Consider the following 23,335-nt stretch of genomic DNA (forward strand, 5'->3'; position numbering starts at 1 on the left):
GGACAAGAAATATACAGGAAATGTAGATTGATCAAATTAAACACACAAAGAAAATCACTGCCACATCTAGACTTTTATGTAAGAGCTTTCACTTACCTGACATATGGACCTGTTTAGTCCAACAGTTTGAATGTAAGCTCTACCCCTTACTTCACTAAGCCTTTCTGCTACCATACAATCGACACAATGCAGTATTTTTATCTAAACTTTTATACATCATTATATATATATAGACAGAAGAGTCCTTTTCTATGTTAAATAACTGTGTAGTCTAAGGAAACCGAAGATATCACATAAAAATATAATGCTAACCTACATGCCTGCAAAATTACAAATTGGAAGACTAAAGAATGAGAGGAAAATGCAGAAATAAGCAAATTCCTAACATACGTGTTGAGCATTACTTCTGTCACATTAGACAGCACATCAGGTTCACTTTAGCAACGCCAGGAGAAAGATTTACTCTCAGGATACCACTACACCTCTTTCTATCATTTCAGGAATAAAAAGGTCAAATAATGGGGGAAGAGAAGAGTTAATATGAACAAGGATAAAATTCACATGGCTCTAAAACTGAACATAACAGCTTCAAGCAGACATCAGAGATTCATTTTCATCTCTGTAAGAAAAAATAATGACCACCCCCTTTTATTTCCACTGAGAACTAGAGTTTACAACTCAGCGCATTTTCTAACAGTAAAGTCAAATGGTCAAGTAACTTCCAATTATTCCAATCCTCCAAACACATTAGCTGCCTTAAAAGCAAATGTAACACAGGTCTCAGCAGTCACCAAATAATCCAGGTCACCCCACCCCCCAAAAAAAATCACCAGAACAAACTTTCTGAAATTATCTTGGTATAAAATGTTTACTTTGCAAATCAGGAATGACTCCAAAACTCGGGAAATAGCAAACACAAGGACGCACACCTGGCTCACAGTATGAGAGGTGAGATAGGTAAGTTATTTCAAAGCACAAAACTACCACTCCAAAAAATTATATATCAACTCATATGCAACAAGCCCTAAGATCTAGAAAAACAGTATCCCCTATTAACACATGCAGAAAAGGAGAAGTGAAAACAAAAACTTAAAATATATACCCTATTAGGTCCAGTAGCTACCTAATTTGAGCGATTTAACTACTTTAATTTCACTTTATCATCACAGGTACTCTAATCACATATATTCTATTAAAAAACAATAAATTTAAATTATTTAACCAAAGTGACTTAACAGAAAAATGGCAACAGACTCCATGAACCTAATTATGACAAATGAAAGACCTTTCCCCCAAAGGAAAATATTCAAAGTTATTAAGGCTCTCTAAGAATTCAAAAAGGTTCACTTCATTGTTGATCTGTCAAAGTTTGGTCTGAGAAGCTAGCTAAAATTAATCTCAGCATTTAAAAAGAAGAATCAAGTTTTAAACAAGCATTTTACAAACAGAAGTAAGAATACATCCTTGGGGTAATAATGATGGTAATTTCTTTGCAAGTATTTTTTTTTTCTTTTTCACTGTCAATACCATCCAAAAAAGCATTAACTATCTATCCACTCCTCAAAATGTTTGCAGATTAGCAATATGAAGGGTATAATGTATAAGAGAACTAGAGAAAACAAGACCTACATTTCAATCATTCTGATTTCCCCATTAGTACAAAGTCCACTGATGGTTACAACTGAAAGAAAGAACGCTACTCCAGAAATAAGCAGACGGTGGCATGGTGATGCCTGGAAATACAGTACTCAGAAGGCTGAAACAGACTTGGCAGGAATTTGAGGATTGCGTGAACTACATGTTACCAGTTCAGCCAAGGCTAACTAAGCAAGACCATGTCCAAAAAAAAAAAAGAGGAGGAGGGGCAAAGAGGGGAGGACAGGAAAGAGAAGGACCGTGCCTAAGGACTGTGCCTAAACAGTACATAGAACACCATTAATTAAAGCAAAATCAAAGTTCAGCTGCACAACTGGCCACTCTGTAGGCAACACTCCTAAGATCCCAGCTTCACTATATTAATTATCTGCATCAAGGTTTCCTTTGGCTTCCAACATTTTTGTGGATGTTGTTCATGTGTTACCATCTTTCATCTAGTTTTTTTTGTTTTTGTTTTTTTTTCTTTTCAAGTCAAGGAATCTCTGTGTAGCCCTGGGAGTCCTGGATTCATATTGTAGACTAGGCTGCCCTCAAACTCACAGAAATCTGCCTGCCTCTGCCACTCAGAGTGCTGGGATTACAGGTGTGAGCCACCATGCCCAGGTCTTTCATCCATTTTGTTGACCTCAATATATTTACACTTTTATGTTCTCTTAATACCATTTAAGTGAAGAGAGACATGTATCGTTTCTGATAATCCTGGATTTTTTCAGCTCTTTTAAATGTAGTTATTATTATTGCATGTATGATATGTGAGTATCATATCATACTCACATAGGTATATGAGCATATTATGTAGAAGTCAGAAACAACTGTAGACTTTATGCTCTCCAACCACCTGTATGTTGGCTGCAGGGATTCAACTTAGGCAATCAGGCTAACACAAATGCTTTATCTGCTGAGCCATCTATGGCAGTCTCCTTGTTATTATTTTTTAACCCTTCTGACTATGTCTATTTTTCCTACCACACTTAACTGTGAATGAGCTCCTCTGCCACCTCTTATTTGGTTTGACCTTTCATTTTTATATTTGTGGTTTCCCCCAAATGTACAGTGGTCTTGGACTATTGGATTTATATCTAAGCAAAAGACCCTGAAAAAAATGATTGAAATATCTACGTAAAGAAAGGTCTTGGCAACTAGAGTCCCGTGGTGAGCTACCAGCGTGTGAAGATGTTGGTATATCTTCAGCTTTACACAGGAGGTGGGCAGGATGGGTATAATCAGAGTTCTGGGGGGGAGGGGGAGTAGAGGACAGCCTAAAGTTTCTCAGTTCAGATGTATATTTAGTCTTAGTCTCCCTTCTTTCACCTCATCAACTGTCTACTACCCTGTTTTCAACCCAGGCATCTTCTCTATAACTGTTTAAGCCATGGACTCCTAAGTCTATGCATTGAGTTTAAACTAATTATTCATCTACAAAAATACATGAGACTAGCTAGAAGACCCCACCTGTTCCTCAATCAAACTCCTTTTTCAACCCTATTCCGATTCCTACTCTCCTTTGTAGCTGAAGTCTCCAAATGCTGAAGTTCTTGGCAACTTCAGGAAAACACAATACTGTACTTCATATGGCTATCACTATGCCTTACAAGCTGTAGTGATTGTTCACTGGAGTCCATTACTGCCTGTCCACCAGCACTATTTTTAAAAGTACAGCAATTTCTGTCTTCTGTGGCAATCTCTTGTCTCATTGTTTTTCTTCCATTTTGGTAGGGATTGGGGAAAGAAAAGGAGATGTTTGTTGTTATTATATGCCTCATTTTTATTCAGACCTGCTAGAATGTGCCTCTGAGATCAGGATACAGACTGACTATAGGACTCATTACAAGAGTGAAAATTTCTCAACATTTACAGCATCACAATCTTGCATCAGACTCTGTCTACACAAAGTACCTAGAAGACCCAAACCGAAACAAAAAGGATAGTGGTTGCTGCATACTGAAAGAAGAGGTAAGAGTCTGATGTTTAATGAACATAAACTTTCAGATTTCCAAGACAAAAAAAAAGTTCTATAGATTCATAACAGAGAACAGTTGTGCAACAATAGAACTAACAAATGGCAGTGAACACTTTAAAATGGTAAATTATGTGTGTATAAACATGTTAATAAAAAGATTCACCTATTCAAAGACTCTTTCAAAGATCACCCCTGCAGTTACCTTCTTATTTACCCACAACATTATAACACATATCATGGTTTACTTCCTTCATAACACTTATCACTACATGAAATGTTCCTGTTAATTACTTGTTTATTATCTCTACCTTCCCATTAGAGAGGAGGCACCTGGGACACATTCCAACAGTAACTGTACAAACTGTAATAAGAATATGACAGGAAAGATCTCAATAAACATTTAGCAATTAATAAATGAATTATGGGACCAGGTACTAGGAAGCTTAGGCAAAAGGAGTGCCTGAGAAACAAAGAGACTGTACAAGGGAGGAAGATGGTCTTTAAAAATATGTGGAGAAAGGAAGAGAAGAAGGGAGGATGGAAAGGACAGAGATGGGTCTTTTATGTTATTTTAAGAGAGGAAAGGCTTAACTACTTCCTTAAGACATCAACAAGGCTCGTTTGAGGATCTTAGAGAACTGTAATATCATACCTTCAGTTTCATCTACAACTTTGTTTAGTCACAAGTGTTCTAAATGTCATCTTCTTCATAAAAAATTCTTTTTTCTTTTATTTTAGAGTGGGCTACGATGGGAAAGACTTGGGGTGCACAGCCCAGACTGGACTCCCACACACATGATCCTTCTTGATTTTAATTAAATCAGGTATATGGAAAAGCTGGGAATTTAGTTTTTCTCTTTGCTTTCATGTTGAGTATAACTCTTTCTACTATCTCAAAATTCTTCAAACTTTTGTCCCATTCAGAAATCTCAAGACAGCCTTGTAATTCTATTTGGCAAAACAAAAACCAGTCTACTGCTAAAATTTATACTAATTCTCTATTACTCTGTAACAATTACTCCAAAAGCTGGCACTCAATACTATAAACTTTTATAATTTATAGCTTCATCCAGTGGATAAGAGAAGTTCACTTACATAGTTCAAAAGTTAAATTTCTTAATTAGTTGACCTGTACTGTAATGTTAGGTTCTACCTAGGTTCCACTTACTTCCAAGATTCTTGTTCACATGGCTGAAAGTTCACCTTGGCTTTTGACTTACTGTTCTAGCTTTACTTATGTTGCTGTGGTAAAACAACATGACAAAAGGCAACTTAAAGGAGGAGGTTTATTTAAGCTTACAACTCAAAGTTACAATCCATTTTATGTAGAAGTCACAATACAGAAACCCAGAAGTCACATACACACATCAACCTTTCCCTGGGTGTCTTTTCAAAGGTGACTCCAGGTTGTGTCAATTTGACAACTAAAAAACCATCACATTTATCGTCATTTTCATGACAGGAACTTAAGGGTATCCCACCTTTACATAATTCAAGATGGTATTTTTCCAAGTTGTATACCAAACTAAGTGGGCCTTCGCCCACAAAAGAACAGTAAATTTCTGAGAATGCTGTTGTTTCTTTAGTTCCAAGGACCATGTAAACCAGCACCAGCCATCTCTCATTTGTAGGTCTTGAAAGCACATTTGTCATTGAAACGATGAAGCAACAAGCAGAACATAAAGAGAACAAGCTAAGAGGCGAAGCGCATAGAACAAGCTTGACTATGTGAGGATTCTGTCTTAGTAAGTAGTCTTAGTAAGTAAAGTAACCAATAACTACCATTTTTATTCTATATTCTAAGTGTGAGGAGAAAGGCTTTTTGCTTTTCTTACTGTTAGCTGAGTTTTCTGTCATTGTCAACAGAAGTCAACTTTTTAAATTTCTAATCATTTAAAACTATCCTGTATAATTTCTATAATTTAAAAATGGTTCTAGGAGTTGGGGAAACATCTCAGGCAGTAAAGTACCTGGTGAGCAAACAAAAGAACCTAAGTTCATGTCCCCAGAACCCCTGGGCATGGTGGTACATTCTATGACCCTACTACTAAAAGGAGAGGGGTGCAACAGTCCTTGAAGTTCACTGGTCAGACAGCCTAGCCAAATCAATAAGCTTCAGGGTGAGTGAAAGAACCTACTTTAAAACATAAAGGTGAAAAGCAATCTAGGAAAGACACCTCATTTAGTGAGAACTTTAGAATTTTGGTTTTTATAAAAACACAGAAATACATGTGTTTTCACTTTAATCCTAAGTGTAAGGATATGGGCCTGCTTTGCAGCAGCAGGCATGGGACGTGATTTTGCCAGGTGCAGATAAAGTTTCTGTGACTGTGTGACTTTTGAAATTCTAGGGACTTTTTAGGGAGAATAAAAATGCTGGGCTCCAGGGTGGGTGGATTGTTGGTTGGCTGTTGGTAGATGTTGAAGAAAGAAGAAGAAATCAGATATCCTGCTGGCAAAGATTAAACTTGCCCAAGGAGTTCAATGCCCCTAACTGGCAGGAAGTAGTCTAACAATTACATCAACCCTTTTCCAATCCCTGACTTTGTTCAGGGATCTATTTCCTTTCCTGTCTATCCTTTTTTTTTTTTTTTTCATCTCATTTCTAGTGTCAGGGGGTTGAAAAAGAAGGAGGAAAGAATGAGGAAGGGTGAAAGAAAGAAGAACCCACAAAGTAGCCAACAGCAGCTACAACCCAATACACAGTTCTGGCTTCCACATTCATATGTACCTGCATGCATGCAAGCATGTATATATTTACACAAACAAGTACATAAAACACATCACATACACACAAAACAATAATAGTATTTGCATAAATTAAAAAAAAATCCTATCAAGGCCCAAAAGTGCTCACTTCTGAAAGAGAAAAGAGGATGTGAAGAAATCACTATCACACACTATGTATTTCTTGAACTTTCTGCAAGAGAAATTTGTATATTATTTAACTAAAGAAATTTTTTCTTAATCATAATGATGGTCAAATAACACAAAATTAAGAATTTCTAAATATGACCTCCACCGGGAGGGAAAAGTTTTCTATATTAAATTACATAATTATACATGTAGTAGTGTAAACCAGCAGGGAAACATAAGAGGATTCAGAGTTCAAGGACAAAATGCACCATAGAAAGACCCTGGCGGAGGAGGACTCCCCTATCAGTAGACTTGGAGAGGAGAACGGGAGGTGATGAGGGAGGGAAGGTAGGACTGGGAGGGGGTGAGAGAGGGAGCTACAACTGTGATACAAAGTGAATAAACTGTAATTGATAAAAAATAAATGAATTAAAAAAAGACCCCTGGCTTAAAGAAGTAACAATTCAAAAGTTCTATATAACAAAAATATGCCAGTAAGTTAGAAAACATGCTCAACATAGAAAATATTTTCAACAAAAGTGTTTATTACGCCTTGAAATCTGAACTATTTATATCTTTAAAACCAGTAATGGAATACTACATAGCAACAGGTATATAATTGTATTGAGTGGAAGACAGCCATGGTTCATTCTTACACTCAAGCAAAATTAGGTTTTTTGAAGGTACAAACATGTGCCATATCTACTACATAATTAAACAACATCTTTGCAATCTCTCATCCTGTAATACAAATTTCCCACCCTCTATCTTACCTTAAATCTTACCACATTATGTTGTAGCTTAACTTTTCTGGGTTAACATACCAAAGAATACATTTTGAAGGTAAAATGATTAATAAGTATTATGAACTTATAAAAAGCACTTAGAGAAAAGAACATAAAGTTTGTTAAGACTAAGAAGTCATGTACATAAAAACTAAAAATTAAAAACAATCCATTCATTTTTAAGTTAAACCTCAGAAGTAAATAAATGTAAAATAAAATAGCAATGTAATAGCAAAAACTACAAATATTAATATAAAATAACTAAAACAATGGCTAAGAAAGCAGAAAATTATGCCACTAACACTTGCAGATACTCCTGACGCCCTGAATTCAACTCCTAGCACCCACATGGTAGGAGAGCATGAACTCCATCAAGCTACATTCTGAACTCCACATGTACGCCATGGTGGGGACACATCAAACAAAAAATAAATAAATCTAAGTAATCATCTTTAAAAAAAAACAAAAACAAAACCAGAAACTTTTACACAACACTGTGCTAGAACTGTAAACTGCTAATATCTGATCTAGTGTTTTCACCCTTTCCCAGAAGTTCCAATTCTAATCTCCTGCCCTGAAATCTGTAAACTAGATGAAGCTGCCATTCAATCCAGCTTCACTTTTAATGTGACACAGCAACTTCACAATGCATGAACTCCGGAATGCGTATGAAAACTCAACACTTGATGGTTTTCTCAATTATTTTCTCTCACTTACATTTTTCAAAATAAGTGTATAAAAATTATTTAAAAAATCCACATTACAAATACATTCATTAAATCTCTGAATTTCACAGCCAATAGGAAATAACTTTAAACATGGTAGTGGTGCACACATGTAACCCAAAGAAGTAGAGGCAGGAGGATGATGGAAGTTCAAAGCCAGCCTCACTATTAATGCAAGTTCAAAGCCAGTCCTGACTACATGAGGCCTGTCTCAAAAAATAAGAAGAAAAAAAAGATAATTCACTGTTTCATAACTTCAAGAGTCATAGCATACTTCTCTAACCTACCATGTTATTCATAATAGTCTCCATCACATCTATTTACTCTGTATGGAAAAAGCCTGTTGATAGGTAGTAAACAGGAAATCAATTTGTCATTTTCTTTATCCTTAACCACTTTATAATGTATTTCTAAAGTGATTTCATAAATAAAACATGAACCAAAAAAACCCACAAATACAAAGTAAAGAAACAAGGCTCTCAACTTCTGCACCCAAAAAATTTTATTTTGCTTTCTACAACAAATTATGAAATTTTACTAGATCATAACACCGTGAATCACAATAAAACCTACTCAGTTCTTATATTGCTACATTTAATTTCGCACAACAGGATTTAGCTCCTATGAGACAATTTACAGACAAAATCTTTACATTACCAAGTAGACTTTAACCAAACCATTTCATAGAATGCAAGACAAGTATTCCATTGACAGAGCTGATGGATATTACAAATACAAGATAAATAACAAAAATGGTTATTTGAAGGCACAACTAGTTGTAACACAGAGTAACAACTATTGAAGGTTTGAAGGTTCAATCTGTTGAGATACTAAAACAATAAACAGGAATAACAAATTCACATAGGTATCATTTTCAATCAAGATTGTTTCAATAAGTTATCTCTTAAATTTGTATTAATTTCCCAAAAGTCAAATCATAAATTAATTGACTACCAAGACATTAGATCCTAATTTGTGACAAAAGAACTGACTTTCTACATTCATTAATTACTTAGTGCTACAGTTAGGGTGCAATAAGGATCACCCAAGCATCTTGCATGATGTCAGGTTTGGTGCCAATTTGAGGATGTAGTAAAAGCCTGAAGCCCTTATGGTCACTGGAAACATGCTGTTGGTGCACAGCTCTCCTAAGAGCCTTCTAGCTCTTACAGGACAGTGACCACAACACGCAAGCGCTGTCCCTCCTCCTCTACCTGTCTCCAAATACGATGGCATGCACTTGCACAGTTATCGCCTGCCACCTGACAAGAGCACTTCCAACAAAGCTGAGTACATGTAGGTGCCATATCCCTGAGCCTCCAAAATAGTAACTAAGCTAAATAAATCTCTTCTTCTTACAAAGTACCTTACTGAAAGTATTTCATCATAGTATTTAAAACTAGGCTAAAATATAGTAAACAAGTAAAACTGTAGAAATCACATTACTATAGCTTATTTTATCATGTAAATCTTGCAAACTTGTTGAATTCCCTGTTTTATTAATGTACTACATTCCTACAAAGCAAGCATTACCAGTAGCTTTAATAAACTCACCAACTAAAAGCTCTACATCTAGCTTGAAAGTTTTGGAGTCACCTAAAACATATCAATAGGCCAGATTTTGAAAAACACAACAGCATTTGCTATGCATACAGGTAGTTTCTAGGCTAGTACAAAGCCAGGATGTAAAGTGTTTCCACTACAAAGGAAAATGCAGATATTAGCTTGGCCCATGCTTGATAATAACTGTCAATTCTACACAAGTAATGCTATGTTTGTGTGTCATCTGAATCACCATCTTCAACTTCTACAGAAAAATACACAGAAAATGATGTTATTATTGATAAACCTAACAAACAAGATGAAGAAAGCATTTAGTCTACCTGAGTATCAGTATGTAGCTCCTTTTACTCATTGTGTGGGAAGGTATTTACTGAAAAATCAACTTTCTTTAATTAAAAGTACAAATAAAATCAGGTAGTATCCAGAAAGGAGCTAAATTATCAAGAACTGATTCAAACACATGGGCTTGAGAAATAAGTCTAATATTCAAATTAAGAACTGTACTATGGCTGTACTATGGCTGTACTATGGCTTTACGTGCTGGGGAACTGTGTGCTACCACTCAACAGCCACAGAGCAACTCAACAATGAACTTAACTTCATTCTAACTTTTGTATTTTAGCCACTAGAGAAAGTAGTTTTAATACACTCCTTCCACACTCATACCTAATAATGCTTAAACCACACTGTGAAGGAAAGGTGACATATTTTCAAACAGAAACACCTGAGTTCAGGGTATAATTATCTGTTGAGGATAAAAAAACAATGCTTTGGGGAAGAGAAATTCTCGTAGCCAACCAATAGTCTATATTGTGAAATATTTTTGACTGAAACATAAAATTATTCTTCAAACAATATTGAAATTGTAAAAAAGAACTAATAGTGGGAGGTGCCAGAATTTATTTACTTTAGTATTTCAACTAATGCTTTAAAGAACAGTTAATTACCATCACAAAGAAACATATTTGACAAAAAATACAGAGAAAATGGTAAAACAGAGAACACAACCAGTAGCCCAATCCCCTCTTACAACTGTACAAACAGTACCATGAGACACCTGAACAACCACCAAGAAAGAATTGTATCAACAAACTAAAATACTAAGCTCAAAAAGGAGGAAAACTTCAAAATAAAATTGAGTGTTCTGAACTATCATAAAGTGTGAACTTCTGGAAATCTAAAGTAACAGTTTAAGAAACTCACTAACAGACTTCAAGAAAAATTAAATGAAATGTCCAAAGTAAGTTTCTTTCCTAGAAAGACACAGCAAATAAAAAAATTCTTAGTTTTAGAAGCTCTAGGAAATAAAGGGAATGCACGAGAAAAATTAACCAGAGACATAAAAAATGCTGTAGAAAAGAAAACAGACCTAAACTTTCATATTCAAATCATTCACTAAAACTTTCAACACAATGAGCAAAAATTAGTGACTGTAATTCATCCTCCTTTAATTTCATCAGCAAGTTTCAGAGAACAAAATGGGTTTCCTACAAAGAAATAATTCCTGAGCACCAAAACTCTCCTAAGTAATACTGGCTACTAAAAGCAAAGGAATGCAACCTTCTGAATGAAAGCAACTTAAATGTAAATTATATACCCAGCCAAGAAATATAACAGACAAAAAAGTTTATAAATGACAGTTTTTAATATTACGCTGACATGTAACCATACTCATTCCTCCTGAAAACATGTATCAGCTCAAAAGACATTCGAGGAAACTTTAAAATGAGTCCAAAACAAAAGAATAATAATGGGGCTGGAGAGATATCTCAGCAGTTAAGAGCACTGGCTGCTATTCCAGAGGACCCAGGTTCAATCCCAAGCACCTACACGGCAGCTCACAACTGTCTGTAACTCCAGTTCCAGGGGATCTGACACTCTCTTTCAGACACCCATGCAGGTAAAAGAACACATGTAAAAATAATAAAAATAAATTAAAAAAAAAAGAAGCACTAACATGGGACCCAAAAAAGCATGGAACCTGACAGAGAATTACATTACATGGTGTTAGGGGGCATGATATCCAAAAAGAAGTGCATTAGTACTTCAAAATTATGAATAAAAAGCTAAACAATCAAAGAAATGAAGCATATGTTCTTCAACTGACAGGGGAAACACGGCCACCAGAATGTTCGGGGAAAGCCAGGCATTGTGGCCAATTATGGAATTAGAGGTTTATAATTCCAAACTTAGGAAACTGAGGCAGAGGAAACACAGGTTGAAGATCAGCCTAAGATATGTAGTCAGATCCTGTCTCAAAAGTCAAAATGGGAAAGAAAAAGAAAGGAAGTTCAATAAAAACATTCACGATGCAAACTATTGAAAACTAAGAAAGTAAAAAAAAAATTCCTTTTATCTTTAGAGTATCATCATTTCACCAGCATTAAGTAATCATAATGTTACTACTCAGTGCTTTTCATAATTACCAAGCTTAACTACTATAAACCTTGACAATATACAATAAATATTATAGATGGCACAATCCATGAAGGGAATATTAAGAATTCAAGACACACTTTACAAAAAGCAAATTTAGGAATAATATTCTCAAAGGTGATGATCCAACATCAAAGTTTTAGCCATAAAGCCAACAACAAATAAAAGAATGAAAATGAAAAAAATTAATTTTTCATTTTCATAAGAGAGACACTAGATTATGTAAAAAAACAGCTACCCAAAAATAAAGTATTGTGCATAGCATGCACAATTAGGATACAATTCAACAGAAGAATTAAAAATAAAGTCTACAGTGACTGTCTCTAAAGAGAGGAACTAGCTGAAAAGGTAAAGCCTGTAAGGATTTTTACATTTCATTTTATACCTTTGAGTACTACTCACACTATGTTCAATGGCTGTTCTCAACAAACATGAACATGGATACAGACATGCTGCGTGTGCACGTGCATGGGCATACACACACACAGACAGACCTTCTCTGACCACTGCAAGAACAACAGAATTTCTTATGTACCATTTCATTGTTTTCTGTTATATATTTTATGGACTAAATACTAACCTTTGATGATGGTATTTCAGAAAAAAAAAATGCAACTAATTAAACAGACTCAAGAACCACCGTAAGGCCTTAGACAAACATGATTATACAGATACCCAGATTCATTAGTTCACTTGAGTCTTTAACAATCTTACAAAAGCAGATTAGGAACTAATAAAGAAAATTTTTAAAAGTTTAAGTGACTTGCCATCTCCTCTCCAATAAATTAAAATAAACAAGAGAATAGAAGTAATATAAACTAGTTAAGAAAGAAAAAAACAAAGCACTGAAATCTAAAAATGCTTTGCAAATATGTGAGAATAAAGTAAAAGAAAAATTAACAACACAAAAGGTCAGTCATGTTAGAAAACAAATTGACAGTTTAAACAGGCACTTACCCTATAACCTGCAATCATATCCTAGTGTATTACCCGAGACAAATGGAAACACATCATAAGAAGGCATGTACTCAATGTTCATGAAAACTTTAGTCATACTATCCAGAGACAGCCAAATTTCTACCATATGTTAAAAAGACAAAGCCAGGAATGGTAAGACATGCCTATAATCCCTGTACTCAAACCTAGGTAGAAGGATCATCAAGTTGAATGACTACCTGAGCTACAAATTAAGTCTGACTGCAACCATGGATATAAAGCGAGATTCTGTTTCAAAAGGAAAATTAATCACAAATAAACTAAATAAATTAATAAATGAAGAATTTTATTTCCAGACATCAAATTCTACTTCTCATATAAATCACATGGATACACCACAAAAATGTATATAGGAAAAAGTGATACACAAAAGACTATGGATGTCATGAGTCCATGAACCGAGATCTTAGAAAAGCTAATTATAGTAACCGTCAGCACATCACATGACTGCCAAGCTGAAAAAGAAGCACTGAACTAAAAAAGAGATAGAAAGAAACTTTTTAGCGTGATGGAAAGGTCCTGTGTCAGGACTGCAGTGTTTGTCACATCACTATAAATGTTAGGCACAGCTCATTAAAATGTTATTTGAAATTATTTATTGTATGTAAATTATAACTTGGTAAGAATTATTTTAAAATTCTATAATGCATAATTACAACTGACAACAGCGTGTTAGTATAAGCATTAGCCAAAGATCTTCAAAGAATACAAAAATCAGTGTTTAGGAGGTAACTTTCAACTAGAGAATAAATATATAGGACTCAGGGCTGGAGAGATGGCTCAGGTGTTACGAGCACTGGCTGCTCTTCCAGAGGACCTGGATTCAATTCCCAGCACCTACATGGGAGTTCCCAAGTGTCTGTAACTAAAGTTCCAGGAGATCCGACTCCTAGACACATACACATGTAAATACAACACCACTGCACATAAAATTATTAAAAATATACATAGGACTCAAGAGCATACCTCATTCTACTCAATTTGGCCATGCGAGTACCCAGGTATAGTGGCTGAGCAACTTGCCTAAAGTCTAGACCTCTAATGATGTAAGGAAGTGATCACTCAGATTATAAACTAAGTTTTACAGCAGTTACTTAATAATAAAAAATAATGCATCTATCTAAAGAATGGACAAGAAATATACAGGAAATGTAGATTGATCAAATTAAACACACAAAGAAAATCACTGCCACATCTGGACTTTTATGTAAGAGCTTTCACTTACCTGACATATGGACCTGTTTAGTCCAACAGTTTGAATGTAAGCTCTACCCCTTACTTCACTAAGCCTTTCTGCTACCATACAATCGACACAATGCAGTATTTTTATCTAAACTTTTATACATCATTATATATACATAGACAGAAGAGTCCTTTTCTATGTTAAATAACTGTGTAGTCTAAAGAATCTGAAGACATACTAACCTACATTCATTCAAAATTACAAATTGTAAGAATCAAGAATAAGAAGCAAATCCCTAAATAAGCAAATCCCTAACATACATGTTGAGCATTATTTCTGTCACATTACACAGCACATCAGGTTCACTTTAGCAACGCCAGGAGAAAGACCCATTCTCAGCACACCACTCACTGTTCAGCACTTTCGCCAACCACAGTTTTCAGTTTTGCTAAGCATGTAACTTACCCCTCTTCTGAACCCAACCTTCCTTCACAATGGTAACATCGCTCATGATGGCTCCCCTCTGAGCCCCCAACTTGGAGAAATGGTGCTTTGCGAGATCAGTTTTTAGGCTTTGGGTTCTTTGCTTTTGCTGCTGCTGCTGCTGTTGTTGTTGCTGCTGCTGCTGCTGCTGCTGCTGCCCTTCCCACTCTCTAGTGATGACTCAGCCTGGAAGGAAGTATTGAAGAAAGAATTTCATTTTTTTTTTTTCCATTCTTGAACTCACATTGCAATAACAAACAACTAACTCTTTGTAAATGTCTTCAATTGGCCTTACTGCACATAAAGTCTAGCTCTTCAAACATAGGGTGGGGGCTTATTTATTAAATAGTTTTATGAGTACACTGCTCTGGTCTTGTGACAAATGTTACATAAAACATTTAACCTAAGAGACTTAATGTGATAACCAAATCGTCCTATCTACACAAATAAACAGAAAGCATGCTTTGTACTGTATCCTTAAGATAAAGGGAAAAGAATGAAAGCTAAGTGGCCCAAACCCTCAAACCCCTCTAATTTCATAAAGTTATGTCAAAGTATTTGTAAGTATTTTTAATTGCTGTACTTTATGTAAAATACAATGTGCCAAGAAACCGACATTTATATTCTGCCCTGTTCTAAAAAAAAAAAAATGTTCAGTAGATTACATAAGTACTCAGCATTAAGTAATTTATTGTTTTATGTAGATAAAGAAAGTGAAACAAAGGGAATATGAAAGTAGAAAAAAACACACCAAAACTGCTCACCTATCATCTGATAATCATCACAACTCTGTTAGGCCAGTCTTAACTTCATTTCACAGAACTGAAAAACTGTGGCTCACAGAGAATAACTAACTTGCTGGATTTCAAGGTATTAAGTTGTGAAGCCAATATCTGAATTCAAAGTGCCTGACTCCGAAGTCTGCACTTTTCATTTCAAAACTCTACAAGTGATAGGTGATTCAAGAACTTGAAAGGAAATGTTTTAGAAAAATAGCAAATTCAAAAACATGACAGGTTTCAGTATTAACAGTGTCTGTAACATAAAAAGGAAGAGATCTGCTCAGAATAAATACAGTGCTTCCTAAGCCAAACTAAGAATTTATCCCCTGGGTCGTCTATGACAATTTAGAGTAACAAGGCTTCAGCAAGCATCCCTGCATATATAGCAATAAGCTTAATGAACTGTACTTTATTTACTATTGTCCCTACCTATCTAAAAGGGGAAATGGTGCCACAAAACTTTGTGAAAGCACAGCCACATTTCCAAAATATGGACCAGATATACTAGTGTTAAGTGACCTAGGACACACAGCATAAACTTTAACCAGACAAAAAAAAGGGGGGGGGGGGAGTTACACAGACTAACTGTATTATTCAATGAAGTTGGATCTTCGAATTCCCAGCTAGTGCTGAACTCTATTACAAGTCATGCTACAACACAATTTCTGTGCAAAGCCTAAACACTTACCAATGCTCTAAACTAAACATTCTCTAAACAATATGACAAAGGCTACATGGCTCAGGAGACGACCACCCAGTCATGGGCTGTGCAAATATCTCATATGTAATACATACAGGCAGGGGCAGGACTACTCAAATCATAGCCATGGGGACCTGTTGCTTCAGAATAAAGAGGAAAACTGAAACCTGGATCTCTTTCACAAAATTATGCTTGTTCAATAGAGTATAAAACTCTTTAAAAGAAATCTGAGAAAATAAGTCCTTTGTTCAAATAAGTTTTGGAAAATTTTTAATTTTGTCCTCCTGTAACATCTCTACTAACATTAAATATTCTAAAATTTAAAAAAAAAAAAAACATTTACCACCAATTCCCACACTGAATACTGCCAGAGGAAGCAGTCACATTATTTAAAATAATACACTCCATATTAAAAACAAAACGGGAAAAATAAAAGCCCTAAAAGAATCATTTTATTTTGATTTACATCATATCCTGAAAAACCCAACTGACTACATATGATAAAGCTATATAACTCCATATATTACATGAGGAATTAGAAATTAAATACTTTCAAAGACTAGTGCAAAATGGTATCATCATAGCTGTACTGAGCTCTTCTTGTTGGTACTACTTACACAAATGGGTTTCATCTCTAGTAAGATTCTTTGTTTTTCTCACTATAAAACTATGTAAGCTGAAGAAAAGAAAATTTTATCATTCTTGGGAGTAAAAGTAAAATAAATATTAGGGTAATAGCAAAAGGAATATAAGAGGTACTTCCAATTAAAGTAAATTTTACTGCCATATCCTTATGAAGAATACTAAGAGAATAAAAATCTTCTTGAAATTGAACTAGATCAATGCAAATCAATTAATCTTATTTTTATACTGGGCCTGTTTCTGAAAACTAGATTTTGGTGGATATAGAGAGAGAATGTGTATAACTGATGTTTACATATTTAGATTTAATTTTTTAAATGTGCATTAAATTAAACAACAAAATTTACAAACTTTATCAGGGCCACTGAACCTAACTTATTAGAGGCAGTCTTACTCCACTGTATCTTAAAAAGTTACCAAATTCTATCCCTAAGCACAATTTTCAGCTTTAAAAACTATTCCTGTTTCTAATAGTTAAAATGGTACCATCTCTGAACAAAAGTTTAAAAGTGCAATTATCAGATCAGCAGTAAATGCTGTCTTTTCCATGTGAAAGCAATGCTATTGGTTCCTGAGCAGTAGGCATATTCTGACTTGATTTCCTCAGCGGCAATGCTCTTGCTCCAGTCATCCATGTTCTCCCATCCAGTCTCCCACATCTACATAAATATTAGTTCTTAAGATGAGCTCAAGTTTGTCACCTATTTCTTATGGTAAAGCAAATTTCACCCTCTTTCCATAGTAACTTCTGTAGAAATATGTTCTTTCCAGTGAGATAACATAAAATCTGGTTATAAACAAATATTAAATATTTTGGTGCTAGATAATCTAATTTTTATTATTCTTATGAAAAGTTACACACAAAATTCATAGTGGATTCAATAGTATAGATATTTTTATTCATGGCCTACTCTTAGAGAATTTTATAATAATAGCTTCATCTTTAATTCCATTGAATCACAACATAAATTATTAAAGCAATTAGCCTGTGCCTGGCACTTATTCAACAAATACAGAATTAGTAAGTAGATGAATGAACCAAGATGTAACAGCTTCAGATAATAAGGAATAAGCTAAGCAAACAAGTTTAGTGTCAACAGAATGGCATTATCCCATTTTTAAAACAAAACTAAGTTTGATCCTTATTGAGGTATTCCTACCTCAATAAGTAAAATTTGTATATATTAAATCATGTTTACTATGGCCTTCAACAGTCTTCAGAAAAGGCTAGATTACATTAAAACTACCCTTGACATTTTAAATCACTTTTTGTTAAGATCATCAATTTCCAACTCCAAATAAAAGAAACCTCAATGCTACCCAAAATTATTCAAAATGAGAAGAAAAAGATAAGTATTCTCTTACTGATGCTTCAGCAACCAATCATGCAATTTAGACCAATAATAAAATATCAAACATGTTTTAGGATATTAGTCACTCAAAAAATATGAACAATACCTCTACTTGTCAATTAATACCTTCTGTCTACTCTGTAACAAGAACTAAAAAAGTATCTTAAGTCTTTTCAAAACCTATTATATATTTGTTATCCAAGATCTTTCAGTTGTATCACCTTATGTGACTCTTAATTGTGAACCTAAAAAAACTGTGGCCAAAGCAATGATAGTATTCCTCACAGTTCCCATATGTAGCAACAATCAATAAGAGCAACTACTAGTAATTAAGGTCTTCCATCACTTTCATCTGCTTTATATCAAATACGAACTCTCAAATGTAATTATCAAAATGTTTTGAAGTAAACCGAAAATAAAGAAAACTAAAGCTATCAACAAAACTATCACAAATGAAATAACATAAAAGTAAAATTAACTTGAGAAGAACCCAGTAATTCTTTCATACAAGTAAATGCAAAATTCCTATGTTAATAACTTCCTATTCATTAATTATACCTTTTTTGGTGGGAGTCATCTCTAAGATCAGTAGGCCAGACTATCTTGAAACTATGTATCTATCCCAAAATGCCCTTATATGTGCCTCAATCCACCAAAGTGCTGGGATTACAGACATGACCCACCAAACCTAGCTTCTTGTATGTTTATTTCTAAATTAAAATCCAAAACAGCTTTGTTTAAACTATAGAGAGTCTTTGGCTGTAATGTTCTAAGCTATAATTTTACAGACTTTATTTATAGTATACATTCAAACAACAATTGATATTTTAAACATAAATGATGAGCATGAGGAACTACTTGAGATTCTATAGTAATTTCAGATTTCAGTAACTACATTGTAAGAAAAACTAAGCCAGGTAATCCCCACTACCCTGGAGGCTGAGGCAGGAGGATCACAAGTTTGAGGGTTATCTGGCCAGTATAGTAAGTTCATGGTTAATCTGAACCCTTGGTGAGACCATGGCTCAAAATAAAAATAATGAAAGGAAGGAGTTGTAAAGGGTGGCAGAACATAAAAGACCCTGCTTTTAATCGCCCCAAAGTACTGCAGATGAAATTAATTTATATGCCATGCCAAATACACAAGGCTATAACAAACTTACAAAAGGACATAGGGGAAAACAAAGACACTGAAGTGAAGACAAAACTCAGGACAGTTTGTATCTTAACTACCTCTAAGGTAATCTGTTTCTATTAGGAGCTGCCAGTCTCCTAACAGTTCTTCTATTCGTAATACAGTAATAGCACTTGTGTATTTTTTCTAAAACATGGAATTTTTAGGCAAACTATCAGATCTTTCAAATTGCCAAAACTTAAAATCAACTTTATAAACTTTAAAATACATCTACAGAAACACAAAGCATCTTCTCCCTTCTCTCTTCTTATGTCATCAATGTTCAATCTCAATTACCATGTTCATTATGAAAAAGTGTTTACTAGGTCATGCATCTAATCTGATTTAAAACGCTGGGGAAATATTTATCCTCTGCTTCAAATAAACCAATGAACAAGCTATTGATGAAGCAGTCTCCTTCATTTCTAATGTAAAATATTACACATCTGTATATGAAGTCATCTGACAATAAGCTAAGGACTGCAGTCTACTGGCTCAGCTGTCCATTTAATTCAATATACACATAAAATTACAAAATATGCCTCAGGTACCTTCCAAACTGTAAAATAAAAATCCTTACTACACGCACATAAAACCTAGCTATAGTCCACTACACACCAAGAATTACCAACAGATTTCCCCTCCCTCAGGATTAGAATCCCTAATAAAGTTCATACCAAATTTCCCTTTAGAAAGAGCACTAGACATACCAAAAAACTTGAATAACTGTTCTCAACTTAGCCTCACTTGGAGTGGTGCTGATATAATGTCTCTCTAACTCTCTGTGCCTCAATTTCCTGAGCTGAGAAGAAAATGTAGCATTAGATGCTTGTCGGTTCTTTCAGAGCTAACATTTAAGATTCTTTACATTCAATTTCATACAGAAGTGGTATTACAGATGACAATCATGATTATGTACAGTTCCTATTCTCAAATTTTAATGTATAGCTGATATAAAACAATAAGTAGCCATTCAACTTAAACCAAAATTTGGGCTAAACTCCATTACTGGCTAAATTCTACCTTCCTTTACGCCAAATCCCCCAGACATCCAAATATAGTCAGAGGCTTTCTTAATACAGAAGAGACAAATTCTCATCTGAATATCTTTTGTTTTCTCCTAGTAAACTTTTTTACTTCCCCTTCAGAATACAAGCAAAAGTGCCCATTTAGAAATATGAAATACTTGAAGTTGGCAATAAATCTTTAAATAAAGTTAGTTTAAGAACAGCACATTTGTAAGTCAAGAAGCATATATTAATTTATTCACCAACTACTATTTGAAGATATCCTTGCAGAAAAAAAAATTTACATCTCAACTAGATGAAAAAAACTACAACGAAAATTTAACAGCTGACATATTTTGAAAGAATTAAATTAAAATTGAAGAGATGTTTGCAGTTTGATCAATATAGCCTTTTAAAATATATTACTCGATTCTGTGGAACTTAATAGTATAGATTACAATATTATACATTATGTATTTGAAATTACAGTTTAGAATATGTATATGTATAATATGAATTCATATTATAGGAATATAATATGAATAATATGTATGTACACATATTTTAAACTGTAACGGGACTTTGGACTCTAAGAATGGGTACAAACATAAGAAAGTTTATATTAAAGGATTTTTATGCTACATAAAATGTTTTCTCACTTTCTGGAAGAAACTAGAGTAAGATTATCCTGAAGATTAGATGAATTGCAATATAGAAAGTACATATAGCAGTGTCTGGCACATGGCAAGTGGCTAGAATTAACTGGAAACTGAATCTAACCCTATCAGAGGTTAAAGACTATAAGATACATCTGTTAGTATCAGCCTACCTTTGCAAAGAGTATGCTGCATTAAAACAAGATTAAGAATCCAGATGCACATGCTGAAATCAAGAGCAGTGCAGCAACTTTTAATTTAAGATATTTTAACACAAACCTTCCGTTAAAAAATATTTGCATTACTAAGTCACAGCAACTTAAAAACACAAGTAAAATATTACAAAAAAATAAACCAAATAAAGGTTTTTTTTTCTAAAATTATTCCAAATTGGTTTGCTCTTCAATGCTATAATCACTATAAAGCTACTATCTTACCAAATCGTTATTCTGATGCAATTAACACATTAATAAGAATCACCTTATCACCCCAGGGACAGATTCTTGAACTAATGGGCATTACAAAGCAATCTCTTCATGAAAAGTTGAAAGTTCAAATAAAAGCTAAATTTCTACAACAATGTATGAAACAAGCTCCTTTTTAGAAAGAATCCTAAGTTTTTAGAAACTTCCATGTTAAAATCCAAGCCTGGTCTTTAAAACTCCTAACCCTTACATGGTAATCCATGCTAACATTTGTCCCAGAAAGTTTAACCAAAGACTTATATACACAGTGATTCTGCAAAACAATCTTTAACGACTGTTATCTTCTGAAGTGCGAAAACATTAACTCTCCAAAGCACACTCCTCATCTTCATATTTGTCCAGTGAATAGAATCTTACTTAAAACATCTCAGTTTTAAAAATCACATAAACAAGCCTGTAATGGTGGCAAACACCTGTGATCCCAGCACTCAGGAGGCTGGAGCAGGAGGATTCCTAGGAGGGCAGCCTAAGCTACAGAGAGAGAACTTCTATTCCAAAGTCATAATAAACACAATTTAAAAACTAAAAAGTCCAAGACGTTTTCAAGCATTCTTCCATATACAACGCAAAACTAACAATGTCAAGACTAAAGAAAAATTAATTTTAAGTTGAAAATTGTTCACTCATTACAGAAAACCTAACTGTAGGGGATAAAATGAATATGAATAACAATTTCATCATATTCTTGTAGTATTACTTTGGATTAAGTATTAACTTAAAAACTGTTAAGAAAAATGCTACTACAAATATACAGAACAAACGCAAATAAAACTCTACCTACATTCATCCAAAGTTGTTACATTCAAATGACGTATGTTCTCTCCCACTTTAAAATTGGAACTTTAAGCTATAGATACTGGGGTCATCTCTGGTTTTTAAAAACTTATCTTTAAACAGAATCGAGATTTCATAGTGGCAAAAGAAACAAAATTCATTCTTGCACTGCATCTGTAATTTAACTGGGTATTTGGTAATACATTCTGGAAAACTAGTAAGTTATAAAGATACTCTTTCAAAAAAAAAACACGTTTCATACAACCATCCTATGCACTATTCAGACCCATCTTTATTCCCTTAAACCATCTTTATTGGACTCTTCCACCTTTTCTTCAATGAATGTATAACTTAATATAATGAATGAGTTCCTACCATAAACAAAATGCAGTGGCTGTCTTGAAATTTATAGTTCTACTGAAAAAAATGACTGTGCTTTAGCAAATACGGAACAAATGTCTAATGATTTAAGACAACTGTCAATTTATTACATTTGAATTCCTTGTTCTATATCCCTTTCAGAATGCCCTAAGTGTGATGATTCTATTAATAACAGAAATTAATCAATACAAATACACGGGTTTTATTGCTGAATTTCTATCTGTAAACTTTATCAACTACAATCCATCAAGGCTTTCAACCAAAACATACCACTCTGGTGAAATGAATTTTGTTTTCATAACACTATTTTCACGGAGACATGAAAGAATCCAAGCTTTAACTTAGGGGTAAGCATTTCTTCTGCTTTCTAAACAGTAAACACTAATACTGTAAAAACCTGGCCCTAAAGAGATTAAGTTATCTCTAACCCAAGTGTTAGGAAATCCCAGGAAATCCCAAACAAGGGGCGACCCCGCCTCAGCACCATGACTATCATTGCCACCAGCTGAAGCTGCGGGCTTCCAAGGGGGCCTCACCAGCATCATGGCTGATGCAGACCGATGCGCAGGAGGCGGAGGAGGTGGACAAGGAAGAAGCTGGTTTGTTTACTTGCAGCCTGAGCCGCCGTCGCCGCCGCCGCCAGCAGCGACAGCATCAGTGGATCAGCCAAACCCAGCATCTTCCGCACATTTCTATTCTTAGCACACAACTCCCTAGCGGATCAAAACCCCACTACTAT

At 34.5% G+C, this 23,335-nt stretch overlaps 1 protein-coding gene across 5 annotated transcripts in view; it reads right to left on the reverse strand.

The window, feature by feature from the left end:
• Positions 1–23,335, reverse strand: part of Akt3 (AKT serine/threonine kinase 3) — a 239,096-nt gene that overhangs the window by 214,909 nt on the left and 852 nt on the right. For 4 of the 5 annotated variants that reach the window (XM_060364757.1, XM_060364758.1, XM_060364760.1 and 1 more), the window contains exon 2: positions 14,626–14,829. In XM_060364757.1, the coding sequence (XP_060220740.1) occupies positions 14,626–14,671 (46 nt within the window). In that variant the 5' untranslated portion in view covers positions 14,672–14,829. Of the gene's footprint in view, positions 1–14,625; positions 14,830–23,335 lie in introns of those variants that run through there. The other variant, XM_060364761.1, reaches the window with a different exon arrangement.

Source organism: Meriones unguiculatus, chromosome 11 (assembly GCF_030254825.1).
Source record: "Meriones unguiculatus strain TT.TT164.6M chromosome 11, Bangor_MerUng_6.1, whole genome shotgun sequence".
Lineage (NCBI taxonomy): Eukaryota > Metazoa > Chordata > Mammalia > Rodentia > Muridae > Meriones > Meriones unguiculatus.